The sequence below is a fragment of the Pan paniscus genome, chromosome X, assembly GCF_029289425.2.
Source record: "Pan paniscus chromosome X, NHGRI_mPanPan1-v2.0_pri, whole genome shotgun sequence".
NCBI classification, from domain to species: Eukaryota; Metazoa; Chordata; class Mammalia; order Primates; family Hominidae; genus Pan; species Pan paniscus.
The window spans coordinates 134,951,670-134,971,940 of record NC_073272.2 but is presented as its reverse complement, the minus strand read 5'-3'; the positions used below and the strand labels follow the sequence as shown (position 1 = coordinate 134,971,940).

The window sequence follows — 20,271 nt, the reverse complement described above, 5'->3', positions numbered from 1 at the left end:
CCCATTTTATTTGATTAAATCGGTTCTCTCCCTGAGAACTCTGAATGCTGTCATTCTGTTTCGATCTACCAATTTTCCTCCACATGCTTCAGGAGATACTACCAACCAAGACTACATGTATGAAATCTAGTTTACTTGCGTCTTCTACTTTTTAACAAAGATATTAAGAAATTGACCTCCCCCGATATATTGCAGAAATGTATTTAACAGTCTGTGGCCTGCTGCACTGATCTTCAGCAGACAGTTAAAGACTCACATGATCACATATTTTAACGAAACTGGGCAAAGAAATGATTCACAGTTTGATTCCACTGACACATAGTTCACCATTTTGTTTTACTGACCTCTTTAAATTAATATCTAGTATGAAGTTTTTTAAGCATATAAACAATCATAAGGATCTAGAAAATTTTAAAAATATGTTTATGAAGTTTTCAATTATTACCCCAGGGAATTAGGATAAAATCGTGAAGCAGTACACTTCTCAAAGTTTACTGGAAAACATGATAATATCCAAAGAAATCTGACCTTCACCAGTGGACGGTAACACGTAGAAACCAATAATTTTAGAAGCTTTTCTCCTCCCTCCAAAAGTCAATTGCACTGCTACTGAAGCAGAAACATCTTAGAACTTACTAAACTTGGTCATACTTAAATGTGAAAAGTTTCCTTTCCCAGTCTCAGACTATTTCAACTGCAGCTATCAACTAATACCTATTATCAGGGAAAAAAACTGCTATTGTGCATATCACACATTCAGTTGGTTACATTTTGGCTCATTTATGGACAGATACACAAAATAATAAAAATTTTTGGCCTTGGAAAAAACATACATGGACAGGAGTGAGACTAAGCCACCTAAGCATTGCAGAAAGTGTTGAACATATGAGATAGCAGAATGGCCATTTATTACGTTCTGAAGATTACACAGCACCTCTTTCCCCAGGACTAATTCTTTTAGGAAAAATTCTTCCATGAGAACACATGGGCACATGGGGGGAACCACACACACTGGGTGGGGCCTGTGAATGGGGGTGGGGGAAGGGAGAGCATCAGGAAGAATAGCTAATGGATGCTGGGCTTAACACATAGGTAATGGGATGATCTATGCAGCAAACCACCATGGCACATGTTAACAAACCTGCACATTTTGCACATGTACACTAGAACTTAAAATAACAGTTAATGAAAATAAATAATTTCAAAAAAAATTGTTATGAGCTACTTTTTACATGGTAAAAGTAACATGCATTCATTGTTAAAAATCCCAACAAAATACAAAGTTAGTCTGTCTGTTCACCAAACCCTCACTCTCACTCTTCCAAAGTATTGATAGGACTCTGTCATGAACGTTATTAAATTGTTTACAGCAAACAGAATTGACATCAATAAGATGGAGTGGCATTTACCAATGTAACCACTAAGTGTGTGATATAGCACATTAAACACATCCAGGACCTGTTTTCTAAAATTTAAAAGTTGTTTTTTTTGTTTTTGTTTTTGTTTTTGAGACAGGATCTCACTTTGTGGCACAGGCTGGACTGCAGTGGTGTGAACATAGCTAACTTCAGTCTTGTAATCCTGGGCTCAAGTGATCTTCTCACCTCAGCATCCTGAGAAGCTGGGACTGCAGGCATGTGCCACTATGCCAGGCTAATTTTTTTTAAATTATTTTTTGTAGAGACAAGGTCTTGCCGTGTTTCCTAGGCTGTCTCAAACTCCTGGGCTCAAGTGGTCCTCCCACCTCAGCCTCCCAAAGTGCTGGGATTACAGGTGTGAGCCACCATGTCCGGCCTAAAGTAATTTTTAAGTCACCCTGAATTCCAAGCCTCAATTATTCCACTTTCTGCCTTTCAGTTATACAACTCTCTCCTGTACTTTTTCGGAAGGAGTCCTGGAAATAATCTAGTCTAATCCCTTCATTTAACAGATGAGGAAACTGACACCATAAAAGGTTAAGTGACTTGCCTGGGGTCATGTGTGTAATTAGTAACAGACTCAGGTTAAGAACATGGATCTCTTGCCTTCCAGTCCAGCACTTTTGACAGAGCTACTGAAGTGACAATGATACAGTTTGCCATATTACATGACAGTAGATGGTATGATCTACTAGACTGGATATACTATGTCCACTTTTTAAAATCTGATTTTATAAAAGTACCTAGCTATAGCCTAAATCTACTTCTAACACACAACTCAAAGGCATCACTATGAAAGGGAGTTTACAATGTTTACGCACCTACGTAAGCTATTAAGAAAAGTGGAGAGCTTTGCTCTGCATATCGCCAACATCCTCCTTCAAGAAATAAAGCAGGAGGGGGTCTCCACTTTCCAATGCCATGGCTATATTAAAGGCTAGATATTCTCCCTGGAATCCTATTGTCCACTGTCTAGTTATGTGGGCTGTCTTTGGCAGAGACAAAAATTCAAAGAGGGACTGGCCCTTCTGATTAAACAGCAGTGCCTCCAGGCAACTTCAGGCCAATTTAAATGAAACCATTTTGGTCTAGAGTTCAGACTAATCAAACACTAAAGGTCATACTCCAGCTCCCACCCTCCTTCCTTCTGCAACTTCTCATCATTATAATAGTATTTTAAAGCATGTTCTGTCATGTCCTCACCCTCAAGTCACACCCTTAATGGAATGATTTCAGTTTACTTCCTCTCCTCCCCCAGGCCTTCAGCTCTCCTGGCTCTGTATCTCTTCTTCCTTTGGTTAACTGATGTTCTAAGGGCTGGCATCAGGAATGGGGAGATACACTCAGAGGGTAGAAGAGACAGTGCAGGGCTTCTGTGGGAAATGATGGGAAATAAGTTTTTACCGACACGTTGGAGAGATACTAGAGAGCTCAGAATGGCAGGCTGGTGGGGAGGGTGATATGATAAAACCAACTTTTTTCGAAAGTTAGCAATTGATGTAAGTGGAGACAGGAATTTTGGAGGCACTTGGGAGTCCAGTTAGAAGGCTGGTACAGTGGTCAAAGCATAAAAACATGAGGACCTAGATTAAAGTGATGGCAACGGAAATTGAGTCAAAGGAACACATGTAAGAGAAATTTCAAAGGGATGGCAGATAAGCCAGAGAAGATGGAAGGCAAAAAGAAAAAACAAAGCTGAATAATGACAGAAGAGGTCTGACTGTGAGCTGACAGCAGGACAGACAGTCAGTGGAGATGTGTGGAGATGTCCTGCACTCAGCTGAGATGCCTGAGTGAGAAGCTGAAGATGGTGAAGCATCAGTGTGTGTCGGAATATTTGGAACCACGAATGAAGCAGGATACACTCCCCAAGGGAAAGACTTTGGAAGATAGAGAAAGAATTATCAGAGAGAGGAGTGGAGAAACAGAATATAGGAAGTGATAAGTTTCTGGAAGGAAGAAGTAGTTAGTTTCAAATGTAGTCAAGGACAAAGAGGATGAATATTAGTAACTTTGCCCAAGTAGCTCGACAGTAAATCTTAAGACCTTAATAAATCATATTTAGTTTTCTTAACAGTACTATTTTTCAGTTGCACAAACAAAAATGTTTCAAGACTTTTGTTCAATTGCATTCAAATCCTGTGTTTGGCTCCTGGTACTAAGTTCACTGAACTATTTGAGCTACAGGGCAGGATATAGATAATAAAAGAGCAACTGGCATTAATGAGTAGTATAACCAGGGGAAAATGGTTTCAGATATAGAATTCTACTTTTTCTATAAACATCTGGCACATCACCCAAAAGTCTTCATGCAATGTTTCTCTGATTAAGACCCCACTGACTGACATCTCTACTTCTTCTATAAAATCCACTCTTCTACCCCAGGCCATCTAACTACATAGGAGGGGAAAAAACCAATGATCCGGCTATGACAGGTGTGTGGCTTGAGGAAAATGGGAGAAGTAGTTGAAATGAGGACCACACCAGCAGATAAGGCTCAGGCTGATACACAAAACTCTGCAAAGGCATGATGGTAATCCAGACCTTTTTAAAAACCATGTCTACCTCCTCCAGAGGCTGTGGATTAGAAAAAACAAATGGCTACTGTGGAGTACACTGAATATCTTTCTTTTCCTCATAAGAAAAGCATTTATCAGGAGATTGGTAAAGTGAAGACGGCATATCAGTTTTTAGTGGCTATTATTAATAAATAGCCAAGGACTACCCTGCTGCTTTTACAAACCTACCACTATTCCTATAGGGCCTCCTCAGCCTAGGCCACCAGTTCACATCCTCCAGTCCTCAACTATCTCATACTCCATCAACTGAGAGTCTCAACAACTCTATATCTGTCACCAGTAGGGGCATAACTGTGGGACATCAAAGGCAAAAGTGTTTTACAAACATATGCACCACAATATTCACCCAGCAACAGTCAGAGAAATATTAGAAATAATAACACTAGCAGTAATAATTTTCATTCATTGAGTGCTTGCTACAATACCAAGCACTATTACATTAAAAGCAGCTATAAATAACAGCATGATAATTATGTTTAAAAAATGATGGCTCTAGGACATGCATCATAATGAGAAAATACCAGTGAGAAGTTATCAAAAGGAATTTTCTGTCACAATTGATAGGAGAAGTGAAGTGGTTAATCACTGAATAGACTAGAATAGAGACAGACCTAGGTTACTACTGGCTGTGTTACTTAACCTCTCTGGGCCCTGGTTCCCTTATTTATAAAAAGAGTATAATAATAGTACCTAGTAATCCAGTACACAGACTGACTAGGAAGAGAAACTAAATAAACATTTTACATTCATTGGCACATTGCCCTGTACCTAAGCATTACTTAATAAATGTCAGCTGCTATTATTTGAAGGCTATTTCGTGATTGTTCATTATTACAAGGAAGCAAATATAAGTCAAATCATATCTGAAATACAGGGATAGTTATACAAGCTAGATAACACCTTCGACTATAAGATGGGATTTAGGAGGATCCAAAATTAGGGCTATAAAGTGGTCCTACCTCTTATAGATGCTATTCATCAGCATATCTATAAATCCACCCAGCCTCAGAATTAGACATTGGTGCTTATTCCTTAAATGGGAGCCATTATAGTTACCAAAAAATAACAATTAATCACTCCTGTAACCTCCACTAGGAGGATTAAGTTTTGAGAAAGTTAACGACTGTCAGAAGTAAGAATCCTAGGAGCCCTCCAGTCATGTGGCCTCTCCCTCCTTTTAACGCCACTGATGACTTGCCATGATATAAGACAAGGGCTCCGCTGGGGAACATCAAGAAAGCTCTCAAAAACAGCAGTGATACAAATTCCCCTTTGTTAAGTTTTACACTATGACAAACTAGAGTATTTCTCCTTTATCCTACACTTCCTAAAGAATGCTGCTCCTGAGAATTCTTGGGCAAAGTAGCTATGTAAATCAAACAAGGGACATGTTACATATTTCTAATAACACTGAAAGTATGAAACATTTAGCACTACTGGTGAGCACATATTATAAACAGAATTCTGAATTACTGCAGTTACATTCATTCACATACATATTCCATTATACTTAGCCCAGGAAAAGACTTCTAACCCAACCAGTTGGATCACCAACTGCATCCAAAAGACTAAGCAACCAAACTGGCTTTCAATACAAATAAGAATGGGATGCTTTCATATTTTGCCCCACAGGCAAGGGTTATCAAGCCATCAACTCTGAACTGTATGATAACCTTTCATGCACAAATGAGTCTTTTATTGCGGTGGGGCGGGGGGGGTGTTCATTTTAAACGGAACTTCCAGAGAAAGGATCCTCCTTCAGAAACAATTCCTAGGATATGAACATCATAAAATATCTTAAGAAAGAATATAGACAAACACTGCTAATAGAAATATAGTGCAAATTCCACATATGGAATTTCAAATTTTCAACTCACCACATTGAAAAAGTAAAAAGAAACAAGTTAGATTAATAATTTACTTAATATATCCAAAATATTATATTTTACACTGTCTGTTGAAGCACCCACTGATAGACTAGCCACCTTTCAAGTGCTCAATAACCATACGTGGCTAAGTGGACGCTATGCTGAACCGTGTAAATGTAGCCAATCTATGAATAGGAGTAACTGGCATATGTGAAGAGCCACGCCTACCTCCACTGCCACCTCAGCCCCTCACCCTCTCTGCTGGAGCCTTTACAGTGTCCCCACCCCTCATGGAACCAAAGTCCACACCCAGTTGTGAGGAAGAAGAGAGAAAGAATATGTTTTTAACAAATCAAGCTGGAAACTTAAACCCATTTCCCATTAGAAACAATTATAAACACAATAGGTCTATGGCTAAGTGACATGAAGGGTTAAAAAGGTTCCTGGGAGGAAGGTCTGGGAACATAATCACCACTTCCAACATTGTATCCAGGAGATAATGTGTTCCAAGCTCCCAATACACAGTTACAAAGGGACTGCCTGGGTCTCTCATTTACACTCTTTCGGTAAAAGGCAACCGGGAGGAGGCCATGTTTACAAAGACTTTTTCATTTAAGAACTTAAATGAAACATGTAGTTTCCTTTCTTCACTGCCCTTCTCACTCCCATAAGGAGGGTCCTTCAATCCAACCCTTCTCTAGAAAACACATTTCTTCCTGAGATGTGGAACCACTGTCATATTTTTTCACTCTGTGAAACTGAGAACCCTGTGTTCTAAATTATAATTATCTTCCCAAAGCAAAGGCAAACTGAAAAGAAAAAATATCTGCCCTTTCCTTACCTGTGCCCTGCCCTTCACCATCTCCCTACCCCCACCCCAATCCCAACCATAAGGCCAAAAGCTCTCAAGCAGCAAGCAACAAAACTAGGCAATTTCAACTACAACTTATGGGTCTCCCTAGCCTTTTATTCTCCCCTCCCTTTAGCTCACTTAAAAGGTAATTATAACCAAACAAGCATATAGACAACAAGCTTTGTCCTATTTCTCTTCAATTCTACCTAAGAGCTCTGCATCCCAGAAGAAATATACAAAATCTAGCTTACAAGTTTCAAAGCCTTTCTGTGGTCCAGTCTTAACTAGTTATAGTCTTGAGACACACCAGATTCTCAGAGTCCTGTGCATCCTCCTCCCTCACCTCCAATTCTCTGGTTAAGAGTCCACTGCTCTTTACATTTCCCATATCCTAAGCCAGTGACTATCCTCAAGACCTTTAATGACTAGGACCATGTCTTTTACTATTCTGGTCCCTTCTTAGGCCAGATCTTTCTGGTTTCACCTTAGGCCCCTATAACAGAGCCTGGTGCAGAGGAGATGCTCAAGAAGTATATGGTAAATGAATGCCTAGACTGCCGTAGTGTCAACCCACTGTTACACTTGTCTTTTGGAAACACCATTTTGATCATGTCACTACAATGGTGATAAAAGTCAGAACGGTAATTACATGCAGGGGAGAGATGGATTGCAGAAAGATGCAAGAGGCATTTTCCTGGTTGATGGAAACGTTATATATCTTGGCCTGGGATGGTGGTTACATGAATGTATAAATATAAAGATGCATCAAGTCATTAGGATTCATGTATTTTCTATATATGAATTATACTTCGATAAAAAAGAAAAAAGAGAAATATATACACTTATCTTGTAAAAAATACAATAAGATTCTACCATATTATAAACTTGAACCTATATGAAAATGCTAGCTGTAATAAACATTAAATATATCAAATTGTTAATAGTGATTACTCTATGGGGAAGAGTACCGGGAATGAGGTAAGCTTTGACATGAGGGAAATGAGTAGCTTTGACACTTAACATATTGCTTGAAACCTTTTTTCCATTTGTTGAGTACATATTAAAATCTAAACACCCCCTTAGGTACTAGGGATACAAATACCTAGAAGTTCAAATATTTGCCCTTCAAGAGCTCACATTAGGGAAGTCAACATGAACACTAATAGTCCCCATATAACATGGTAAATGCTATATAGTTAAGGTGTGGACAACATGTTAAAGGATCACAGAGGAAGTTGTTATACTGCTTGGAGTAGGGAAAAAGCCGACGGACAAAATGACTTTTGAAAACATAGAATAAAGAACTGAGGTATGTCAGGCCAACCAATGTGTCCCAGGCAGAGGGAATAACATTTACAATGGCACAGAAGCAACTGGCATAGTGTGTTTGGAGAGGAGGACCTAATTTTTCATTGTGGGTGAAGCCTGAGGTCCATGAGAAGAGAAGAGAGGGCGCAGAGACATGGTAAGATAGGGCCAGATCATGAACGGCCATGGAGGCCAGGCCAAGAAATTTACTTTTATTGGGAAATGTAATGGAGTGCCACTGAAGGATTTTTTTTTCATAGGGGAATGACTTTATTTTATTTAAAGAATGATCAATCTGAGGGCAATGATGGGAAGGAATCAGTGGAGAGCAAGACTGGAAGTAGGGAGAACAACTGAGTGGCTGCTTGCAAGTGAGAAATGATGAAGGTTGAAACGAGGAGCAAATAAGAATGAACGGATACGAGAGAGGTTGGGGATACAGAACAGACAGACCTCCACAGTTTTGTCAGGCATCTTCCCTAGTCATCTTACAGCTGGTCCTTAGTCTGAAGATTGTATTGCCCAGAGGTCTAGTCTTCTACTGTTGACTCTCCCCTTTTCTTATTTCAAAATAATTATTGCTGCATGCCACAAATGGCCAGTAAAGGAAGGTGGATAAGAAAGCAAGATCATGGGAGAGGCAATTCGTTGTAAAAGTCAATGCACTGCCTGTGTGGCATTTTGAGTTTTAAAAGCATCTTTCATTGTCTAAGATTGCTCTCACAGGCCATGTTGCTACTATTTCACTGATAAGCTCTTCCATAGCTTCTTAACCACAATGAAAGGCTCCCATAAAAGTCACTCCTTTTGCAAATAAGATCTATAAAATATATTCATGGGCATAAGAAAAAGTTACGTCTTAGTTAAAATTCTAAAAAACGCCTGTAACACATATCATTTTAAAAGCTTAAATTACTTCCTAAATCTGTAAGCCAAAATTTTGCTATTTTCTGATACATGTTGTCAAAGGCATGCAGACACCAGTAAGCAAAGCTAGCTACAGGATGGGAAAAGGCAACACTCAGGGAAATTTTTACTTTTTCAAATGTATGTCTTCAAATTACAGACTTAGGATATTTCTTTGAAACATTATCATTTCCTATTTATAAAAATCTTCTGGCCAGTATTTTATACATGTGTTTCAACTATTTCTAGAAAAGTAACTCCATTTTATGTTTAAAAAGATAATTTCCTTCAACAAAAAAGAAATAATTTTAAGTAGCTTCCAACATAAAACTATTTTGAATACCTTTGTTAATATATACCCTACTCTAATGGCTTACTTTCTTTCAAAGTAATAGTAGTGACGAGCCTGCCTCTTCTATTCACTAAATAAAAGGAAATTATGATTCATAGCAAAACAAAACATACAAGACAGCAGAACCTCAGCCAAGACTAAAAACAACAATTATACCAAAAAATCCCAAAACATTAACTCTTTTAAAAACCACATACTAGTTTTATAAGGATACATTAGACATTTTTAAATGTTAAACAGGGTTTCATACTAGCTGTGTACACTGAAGATATCAGGGTATAAAGGTGGGGTCAACACTTGTAACACTATGCATAAAACTTGTCTAGAAAGCAACATAACAGATGTAGCACATGATGCTTACATTTCGTACGCTTTTTATATGGTACTTAAGTCAAACTTAATTCTATCCATGCAAACCGGGACTGCAAGTAAAAGGTATGACTAATTTTAAAAGAGCACACAGCTATATAGTAAGGAGTATGCAGTAAAACGTTCCGAAGTCTTTGGTGAAATACTATATTCACATATTCAACAGTATACATTAGTGAAAATTTTCAGTCACAGTAACTTTTCACAAGATTTATTGTCGGATCTTGTAAGTGGATATACTGGGAAGAGTTGCATGCCTATTAAGAAAAAAATCTTCCAACCAAATGCACAACTCATGTCTGTTATAACACCAATAGAAACAAACCTTCAAGTAGAAAATAAAGTTCATTTTACAGTGTTTAGACTTGGATACAACCAAGACCTAAGAAATAAGCAGTTACTGTGAAAAAAGAGAAACAATGGCGCTCAAACCTTAGAGAAATAAAAAAAAAAAAACACTCATATTCTGCAAAAGTATAAGCTACCAATAAAATCCTAGCCAACATCACTTGCTGAAAAGACCTCAGACTCCTAATGAGAGTGAAGTTTTTAAGTAGGAACTAAGGTGCCCGCTGACAATCAAAGAAAGCCCTATTTGATAATCAGTGTGACAGAAAACAGACATTTATGGCTCCCAGCTATTAGCAAGTGAAAGACTAGACTAAATTTTAAGAAAAAAAAATCACCAGATGTTCTAAAATTTCAGACCTTCCAAGCTGGTTAGATCCTAAAAGCAAAAGAACAAATAGTTACCACATGCTGAGGAGGGTTGGAGGCAGGCTGGCAGGAGAGTGATTGAAGAGAGACTCGGAAAAAGAAAATGCTACCAAAATATGGCATATTATTAATTCAGGTATAGAAAGCAAAATGACAAGAACATCATTAAGATCATTAACCTTTTTCTAGAACATGTAGTTATCACTTAAGAGTAAAATGAAAAACTTTGGAAAGATAGGCTAAGAAGAAGATAACCAACGATTAATAATTAAACATATTACAAAAAGTATCTTCCCATATATCTGACCTACATAAGGAAAAAAAATCAAACTCAACTTGGAAACGTGCTTTTTGCTTTAGGAAAAAAATGTAGTATATAAGATGGCAGGATAAAAAGAGCTATCTGATGAAATTTCCACTAAAAACAAAATCCAACTTTTCCTGTCCGTTCTATAGAACTATCTGGAGCCTTTAAAATAGCATGGATAAATTACACAGCCATTAAAAATTTTAAGTATGAAGGCTATGTGGCGACCTGGAATAATTCATTGGATAAAAATCGGTAGAAAAAGCAGAATACAAAGTAATATGTGCACTGTAATCACAATGCTAGGTTAAAAGATGTAATGATGGTTGTTAAGAATGAGGTTTATTTCCTTTCCCAAGTTTCTGTAAATACTGTTTTGATAAGTTTTACAGATGGAAAACTATCTTTAAACAATCCTTCTTGGCATATGGAAAAATGATAAATAGGTTGTTCCTTTTTTTTTTTTTTTTGACGACAGAGTTTCACTTTCTTGCCCAGGCTGGAGTGCAGTGGCATGGTCTTGGCTCACTGCAACCTCCGACTCCCGGGTTCAAGCAATTCTCACGCCTCAGCCTCCCGCGTAGCTGGGATTACAGGCGCCCGCCACCACATCCGGCCGTTTTTGTTTTGTTTTGTTTTGTATTTTAGTAAAGACGGGGTTTCACCATGTTGCCCAGGCTGGTCTCAAACTCCTGAGCTCAGGCAATCCGCCCATCTCGACCTCCCAAAGTGCTAGGATTACAGGCCTGAGCCACCGCACCCGGCCAATAAGTTGTTACTTTAAGGAAAAGAAGGCACACTGCTTTGTGGTTTATCTTTTTTACTACTTCGAATTAAGGAGCATGTCTTCAAATGGCCACACTACAAATGGTCGGTTCTTATCTGTATTAGCAGTCGAAGAGTGTAGACATTCAGACCTAGGATGTATAAACATCTCCTTTTCTATGTGGAAAAAAATGATCACATCCTTTTGGGAAAACTGACATTTTTAAAAAGCTTACGGCATTTTGAAAGATGTCTACTTGTTCCACTTTTCTAAATGGATAGAATCACAAACTGAAAACAAAGTATCGAAAAAAGAACAGTTTTAAGGGGAACCTACTAATTAAACAGTTAACCGAAGCTACGAGTTACAAAATTAGTTTCTCTTTGGTTTCCTTATGCTTGAAGGAACACTCTTCGGCCAACTATTCAGCTTGGTAGGTTCCATTCATTAAAACACCTCACTCTACAGAAACGGATCACAACACATCCAGACTGCGTCTCCCTAGCACTATTACGATTATTCTGAGGAAAAAAGAAAAAGCCTAACAAAAGACGTCAAGGGTTGTGGTAGTATTTTTAAAATTTCAATATGCAAACAGGACTCTTATGCAGGTTGATTTAACAGTTTAAATTCCATTTTATCTGGCCACTGCAGGCAAAGCAGCAGTTCTTTATCTCCTCACCATAGGAACATAAATTACCCCACAGAGACCGTCCTCCCTACTTTTCTCCTGTAGGTCAGAATCAAATCATCGAACTTGACTATTACAAATGCTCACATTTGAGTCCTCCCCTTCCTTTCTTTCTTGTCCCTGGATTAATTCCTACGTGGCTAGCACAAACCTAATTTATGATGTAAATAGGTAGAGCGGATCCCTAAAAAGCTCTGCCCCTGTGGGTTCGCACTTGGCACGTCCCCCTCCGTGTCGTTGCTTCGCTGGAATTTCCAATGAAACAGTAACAGTAGCTAAGGTAACTGAGAGCGGGGCTGAACCTGGCCAATTCCGGAGCAGAAACGCAAAGACTTTCTCCGGGTCTGGGGGTGGGGAGACTGGCGTCGCGGACAGATTTCCGATTGGGCGGGGGTGGTGAGAGGCCAACGAGTGCAAAGGCGGTTGTCTGGTCTTTGAAGGCCGGCGGCTGGCTCTGCCACGCTCTCAGCAGGAAGGGGAGGGGACCAGGAGGAAGAGGGGGAGAAGGAGGAGATGCAGCCAAGAGCCCAAGGAGGGGGAGGAAGACCGGGGGAGGAAGGAGGGGCCAGAGGAGGAGCCCAGGCTCCGGGAAAGCCCGCGCGCCCGGCCGGCAGGACCTCGGGGCGGAGTCGCAGGCTCCGCCCGGCCCCCCGGCCGCGGCCGCACCCTCGCGCGGTGCGCCTCGAAGGGGCGGGCCCGCCTCGCAGCCTCCCTCCGGGTTTCGGGCCCTCCTTCCCCGCTCCTCCCTCCCCTCCCTCCTTTCCATCTCAGCAGCGCCCTCAGTCTCCCTCTCGCAGGCTCATACAAAAGCAAAATGTCCGCCATGTTCCGAGGCGGCTGCGGTTGTCGCGCCACGAGCTCGGCCCTCCTGCGGTTTCTCCCCGGGGCTGCTCCTCCCCGGTCCCCTCTCCCCGACCCCAGGCGCGACAGCTACTCCGAAGCCGCCGACGGCACCACTCCGCCCGCCCTCTGCGCCCCCCACCCGCCGCCCGCCCCGCCGGGCGACGCAGGACCGCCTCGGGCGGGGGCAGGGGGGTAAGCAGCCCCCGCCGACTTGCTCCCGCTTCCCGCCTGTCCCCCCACCCGTAGCCCCTTTACCTTGATGCAGTACGGGGGTTCGTCGTAGGTGACCAGCATGTACCTGTCTCCGCGGCTGGCCGGGTCCCGGGCGCGCAGCTGCGGGGCAAGGGATGACGGAGGGGGTCGCGTAGGAAAGGAGGGGGGAGGGCGATACAAACGTTACAGAAGCACCTCAATCCACACCCTGAAATCCCTCGGGAGCTCTCCCCATCTCTCCCCTCCCCTCCCTTTACCTTCAAGAATAACTCCACAGCGCCTTTGGCAATGTCCAAATAGGAGGTGCCCAGGTCAGTGCGCTGGTTCATAGAGGCGGACGTGTCTATGAGGAACAGCAGGATGGGCATCTTCCCCCGCACTCCTGCCTCCGCTCCCCACTCTCCCGGCCCTCTTGCCCTCACTGCCGCGTACGGCCACCTGAACCCTCAACTCTCGCAGAGCCGGGGGGCAAGGAGCAAGAGGAAGAGGGGGAGACGGGACGGGACGGATGGGACCGCTCCTGGCCTCCTCTTTCTGCAGCCCCACCTCCTCTCCCTCCAAGGGAACTTGAAAGTGTGAGCGTGTGTAGCCCTCGGGGCCCTCCCCCTTCCTCTCTTCTGCTGCCACCACTACTGCCGCTGCCAGGACTACTGCCTAAGCATCCGTCCGCGCTCACTAGAGCGCTCGCCCCAGACTGAGCGCCGTCTCTGTTCACTGACAACTTCTGTCTGCTCACCTACCATCGGCACCATGTGACCAGAACCCATGCCATTGGCTGCCAATTATGTGGTATTTGCATATTCATTAGATGACAGGACTAGGGGAGGGACTTGGGCGAACCCTGGGAGTTGAAGTTTGAACCCAGGCAGAGGGTAAGGGGAAGTGTTACGGACCCTCGCTAGGATTCTCCTTTAAAGGACTTGGAAGCAGTTCGAATGATTAGTTCGGGTGGTTTAGATGGATTTTTCTGTCGCTCTTCAAAGATGGTGATTCGAAAAGAAGAGTGAATTTGAGCAACAGTTGTACAGAAGTACAGAAGCAGATGCTTGGACAGTTTGCACAGAAAATTCTTCGCTAACTGCAATCGATCAATCCTGCCAGTGGCGAAGACGAAAATATTTCAGAAACAGCAAACTTCTTTCCTGGCAGGACGTACTCACATTCCTTTAGATCCCTCCCCCGTCTTGATCAGTATTTGTGAGTTGGTTGCTGGCCTTGCATTCCACATATATCTACTTAGAAAGGAAACTAAAGCTTAAACACAGTTACAGTTACCTAAACTGGCCTTTTGTATGCACAAGCTTCTTCAGTTTCACTAAGCTCTTTGAAACATTGGCCTGCCTGTGATAATTCCACCACTGTTCCCTCTGCGCAGCCTTTACACATGGAGGTTTGCAAACCTAGATTGTGATTCAACTCACTTATTTATTTATTTATTTATTTATTTTTATAAATAAATAAAGAGGATCTCGCTTGATCGCCCAGGCTGGAGTGCAGTGGCCCCATCATAGCTGCCTGCAGCGTCCAGCTCCTGGGCTTAAGCGATCCTCCCATCTCAGCCTCTCAAGTAGCTGGGACCACAGGGGCAGGCTCTCAACTCACATTTATTGAGTGCCTATGAAGAGCCAGGCACCCACGGTAGCCTTGTTTAATCTTTGAATTAATTATGGCAGATGGCATTGTATTCAATTTTCAGTAGAGGAAAATGCAGCTCCCTGAGGTTAGGGTAACAATGACGGATACTCTCAGGTCTGGCTCTGTGAAGAGACTCAGTAAGTGGCCAACCACACTTGATTGACTACTTCATATGACACAATTTTAGAAATTGGACTTATGTATTCCTGGCAATTACTATTGACAATGTGGAATCCAGGACTTCAATGAGTTTGCAGTTTCATTGAGGAGAGATGATGACATATACATACATAATATTTTATATATTTTGGCCGGGCGCAGTGGCTCATGCCTGTAATTCCAGCACTTTGGGAGGCCGAGGTGGGTGGATCGTTTGAGGGCAGGAGTTTGAGACCAGCCTGGCCAACATGGTGAAACCCCTGTCTCTACTAAAAATACAAAAATTAGCCGGGCATGGTAGCAGGCGCCTGTAGTCCCAGCTACTTGGGAGGCTGAGGCAGGAGAATCACTTAAACCCAGGAGATGGAGGTTGCAGTGAACTGAGATCACACCACTGCACTCCAGCCTGGGCAACAGAATGAGATAACATCTCAAAAAAGTATTTTATATATTTTATATACACACTCTCTCTCTCTATATATATATATATATGTCTGTTCTGTGTATATGTTTCATATATTATATATGCACATTCAATAACATTCTCAGAGAAATACGATTTTAAAAGAAGTCATATGGCAGTATATGAATCAGGGACAAACAAGGATGCAAATTAAAAAGTGCTATGGAAACAATGGTCCAGTGGTCTAGAAATTCATAGGATTTCATGAACAAGGCACAAAAAGGGAAGAGAGGGAATCTGGGTTGGAAGGAATGATATGAACAAAAATTCAGCCAAAGATAATACTATGTATGGTGCATTTCAGGCCATTCTGGTGGAAAGTAGGGAATTAATGAAGAAATAAGGATGAAAAAGATACTAGAAGCCCCCATTTCCATTCCAATACAAATGTCAGTGTAGAAGGGCAATGCCTACATGGGCTAGGGTACAAAAAATATAGGACTGTTGGGGGCAGTGTGTTAGTTTTCTACTGCTGTTTAACAAATTATTACAAATTTAGTGGCTTAAAAGAACACAAGCATTTACTATCTCACAGTTTCCATGAGTCAGAGGTCTAAGTTTACCTGGGTTCTCTACTTAGTCTCATAAGTCTGCAGTCAACGTGTCAGCCAGGCTGTTTTCATCTGGAGGTTCACCTGGGAAAGAACTGGCTTCCAGGCTCATTCAGATTTCTGGCAGAATTCATTTCCTTGGGGCTGTTGCTGGTGACCAGAGGCCACCTTCAGGTCCACCTTCTGTTGCAGGTCTCTGCCATATGGCTTTCTCCATTGGCTGTTCACAACATAGCTGCTACTTCAGGGCCAGCAGAGAAATCTCTTACTCCAAGATGGAGCCTTATGTAATGTAGATAATCTCAACTAGAAGCAAGTCACAGGTCCCACCCACACTCAAGGAAAGAATATTATACAGGATGTAACACCAAGGATTGGAGATCATGGGGCCAGCTAAGAATACTGCCTAATATTAGATAGGGATGGGATTATTAAGATGGGGATGTGATTATTTCCTGGAAACAAACTTTGCCTAGTTCACAGTTTTTGTGAGATGGAATCTTGCTCTGTCGCCCAGACTGCAGTACAGTGGCATGATCTCGGCTCACTGCAACCTCTGCCTCCCAGCTTAAAGCGATTCTCCTGCCTCAGCCTCCTGAGTAGCTGGTACTAGAGGCATGTGCTACCATGCTCAGCTAATTTTTATATTTTGAGTAGAGATGGAGTTTCACCATGTTGGCCAGGCTGGTCTCAAACTCCTGACTTCAAGCGATCCACCCACCTCGGCCTCCCAAATTGCTGGGTTTACAGGTGTGAACCACCGTGCCCTGCCTGTTAAAGTCAATTTTGAGTAATACTGTACAAACTTTCAGCCCACCGAATAAATGCATTGGGTTGACTTGTTGCTTAGACTAGCCTTTGGTTGAAGAATTACAAGATTTCCTATGAGGAGTTTATATTTTATTTTGTGAATATCTATATGTGTATGTGTGTATGAGAGAGGAGAATAAGGACTGCTGAGCCATGATATACCCCAGTTTACAAATGGTATTTTAAGATGACATTAAAATATCTCCTTTATACTTTCCTCCCAACTTTTCAATGAGTGTGCCTTACTTTTATAATCAGAAAAGGGGCTATGTTAAAAATTACATTAAAAGAATTGTAAAAAGTTCTTCCAACTTGAATATTACTGAGACAATTTTCAAAAACGACTTACCAGCATTAGTGAAACACAAATAGTCTCAGTCACACAATGCTCCTGTGGTCAAGGATATGCATGGTCCCACAGAGTGACCTTCTAGGGACAAGATATTCTCCCCATGCAGGTGAATGCCTTTTAATTTTTTTTTCTAACAAGACATGTTATTGATTTTTTCTGGCATAAATGCAAATGGAATTGAAATGATGTCAACATAGAATTGAAAAATATTTGTGTCTCAGTATAAACTACAAAAATGGCAATATACAAAAAAAAACACAAAAAAAAACAAAAACAAAAATGATGTAACGCATTTATGGGCTTATTCAGATTAAACCAATCCCCAAGCTGTCACCAAGAACCTTCTCTTCATCACTTCCTGGAGGAAAGTAAGTTCTGTATTATGCTAGAAATTGTGTAGACTTCTCCACTGTGTTTCTTTGGCATACATCAACACTAAACCATACAAAGCCCTTTCGACATCTTTCTCTGCTACAGAACATCAGCCTCTTCGTGTTATAGGTTATTTCTGCCATGGGTTTGTTCCTTGCACTAGAATGTAAACTCCTTGAGAGCAGCTAGAGCCTATAACCAATGCCTGGTGCAAAGTACTTGCTCCATAAATGGTTATTGAAAGAAATTGTCAAATGTGCTGTGGTTTTCATTCTTTCATCATCTTTCCAGGTGCTTGGGGTATTATCCTGTAGCTCCTTTCCTAGGGTTACCCAGCCCTCCCGTGTTGCCCCCTGCCTGCCATCTTTCATGGGAGCAGGGTGGTAGACCCAGCTCCCCTGTCCCTGTGGATCCCAGGCCATTTGGATTTGGGCTCCAGGAGGCCCCTTCAGGCCAAAGCATTGAACTGACAGTCCTTACTGCTTACCCAGAACCCTGGCAACTTCCCTTTTGTTCTACTCATGCTTCCTTATGAAATGGCTCTTTCTGGGGCCACTGCTCACTGTTTGTCTCCTTCAGTCAAATCCTCTTTCCAACTGCTCCCAAATTTCAGCCTCTATGGCCTGCATTAACCATCCTGTCTTCTTTTCAATTTTCTCACTTTTTTTCAACTTGTGAGCTCTTGAAAAGAGTTTCCTCTTTCCTCTTCAAGTCCTTGCTCTTCATATACTGCTCTCCTGGCCTTCATTCTGTTCACATAAATGTCCACAGACTTTGCCCCATGTTTATATTTTATGTTGTGGTGTGGTCCACCACCATACAGCTGATGCTTTGTTTTGGTGAGAGTCAGTTTGATTTTTCACTCTCCTAAGTTTTGTCACCTCTTGTCTTTAAGCAGTCCCTAATCACTATATTTTTATTTTTATTTTTGAGACAGGGTCACACTCTGTCACCCAGGCTAGAGTACAGTGGTGTGATCACAACTCACTAGAACCTCAACCTCTCTGGCTCAAGTGATCCTCCCACCTCAGCCTCCTGTGTAGTTGGGACTACAGGTGCTTGCCACCATGCCTGGCTAATGTTTAATTTTTTTTATAGAGATGGGGTCTCACTATGTTGCCCAGGCTGGTCTTGAACTCCTGGATGCGACCAATCATCCCAACTCAGCCTCCCAAAAATGCTGGGATTATAGACATAAGCCACCAGGCCTGGCCCTAATTACTACATCTTGACAAAAAGACCTTACTTAACCTGGTTACTACCCCCTCCCAAAGCCCACCTTTCATGGTTTAGAGGGCAGTAAAATCTCCCTGTCTGGTTTCTCCACCACCCTGTGTGTCCTCAAGCCCATGTAATCTGGTTTCTTTCCCTGCACTCCATGGAAACTGCCCAGAGGTCCCCAATGGCCTACTTCTGGCTGGCCAAGTCCAATGGTGTGTTCTGTATGTCCTTTGTTGATTGCAGAGCTTGTTACATGCCTTCCTGAGCTCCTACTCCCAACTACCTTGTTTTTCATCTCCTGCAGTTTCACCTGGAGTCTTTCTACACCTTGGACCATTTGTTTCCACCTTCACTGACTCTTAAACTTAATCTTTGTCTCACTCCATGGCTACCTCCTTTCCTCTCACTGTCTCCACAAGGACTGTGTTATTTCCACAATCTTTGTTCATTTAGTCATTCTTTCTTTCTTTCTTTTATTCAAATACTTCTTGGGTGGACCTTCTATATGACGGGCAATGAGTATGCATGTGGGAAAAAGGGAAACAGCATATTGTAGTGGTTAAGAGCTTGGATTTGGGGGTTCAAATTCCAGCTCTGCCATTTACCAGCTATGTGACCTGGGACAAGTTTACTTAACCTCTTTCTGCCTCAGCTTCATCATCTGTATAATGGTAATAATAATAATAATAATAATAATATTTCTTTGGATTGTAATAATGATTAAATGAATGAATACTTATTCTTTTATTTATTTTTTTGTAGAGACATGGTCTTGCTATGTTGCCCAGGCTGGTCTCAAACTCCTGGGCTCAACCATTCCTCCCGCTTCAGCCTCCCAAATGTTGGGATTACAGGTGTGAGCCACCATGCCCAGCCCATGAAGAGCTTAGAGAAATGCTAAGCACAGAGTAAGCTCTATTTGTGTTAAATAAAAGCAAGAATAGATATAGTTCTGGCCCTTGTAGAGCTTACATTCTAGTGGGGAAAATAGTCAAAAGAATAGATATGATATTATACTGAGTGCTATAAGAGAGGAAATACAGGGTGTTATGGAAGCACCAAGAAGGAAAGTATATTCTAGAGGGGGTGGATATGTCAGGGGGGCATACAGAGAAGTTTCTTATAGAATCTGACTTTGCTTAGGAATTAGCCTGGTGAAGGAGGCTGGTGGGGGGTGAGGAATAACACAGGGAAGGAGGAAGACTGTCCCAGGCAGGAAATGGGGATGTGGATGAGATGGTGAGAGAGACTGACACACACCCCTTGGAAAAAAAGGAAAGTTCTGTATGACTGTAATGCAGAAGAGCTGGAGTAGGGGAATAGGAAGAGGGGAGAAATGGATAGAAATGAGTTTGAAGAGGTGAGCCGGAGCCAGATCATGCAGGGCCTAGTTGGCCCTGTAAGGAGTTGAATTTTATTGTGGAGACAACAAGGAACCATTGAATGATTCTCAACAGATCAGGTTTCGATGATATCATTCTATCTTCAGCACAGAGAATGGGTTAGATGAGGACAAAA

At 41.8% G+C, this 20,271-nt stretch overlaps 1 protein-coding gene and 1 pseudogene across 11 annotated transcripts in view; one reads left to right on the top strand and one right to left on the bottom strand.

Moving 5' to 3' along the window:
- Positions 1-14,019, bottom strand: part of INTS6L (integrator complex subunit 6 like) — a 61,862-nt gene extending 47,843 nt beyond the window's left edge. For 2 of the 11 annotated variants that reach the window (XR_008622758.3, XR_004668753.3), the window contains exons 1-2: positions 13,448-14,012; positions 13,233-13,310 (exon numbers count right to left, since the gene is read on the bottom strand). Coding sequence is in view for 8 of the 11 variants with exons in the window: in XM_055106307.2 (XP_054962282.1) it covers positions 13,233-13,310; positions 13,448-13,558 (189 nt within the window). In the remaining 3 variants the exon portion in view is untranslated. Of the gene's footprint in view, positions 1-13,232; positions 13,311-13,447 lie in introns of all 11 variants that reach the window. The other 9 variants (XM_024927349.4, XM_024927351.4, XM_003805181.6 and 6 more) reach the window with 6 other exon arrangements.
- Positions 14,020-14,922: 903 nt separating this feature from the next.
- The window catches only part of LOC100988489 (tRNA (guanine-N(7)-)-methyltransferase non-catalytic subunit WDR4-like), a 61,631-nt pseudogene continuing 56,282 nt past the window's right edge, over positions 14,923-20,271 (top strand).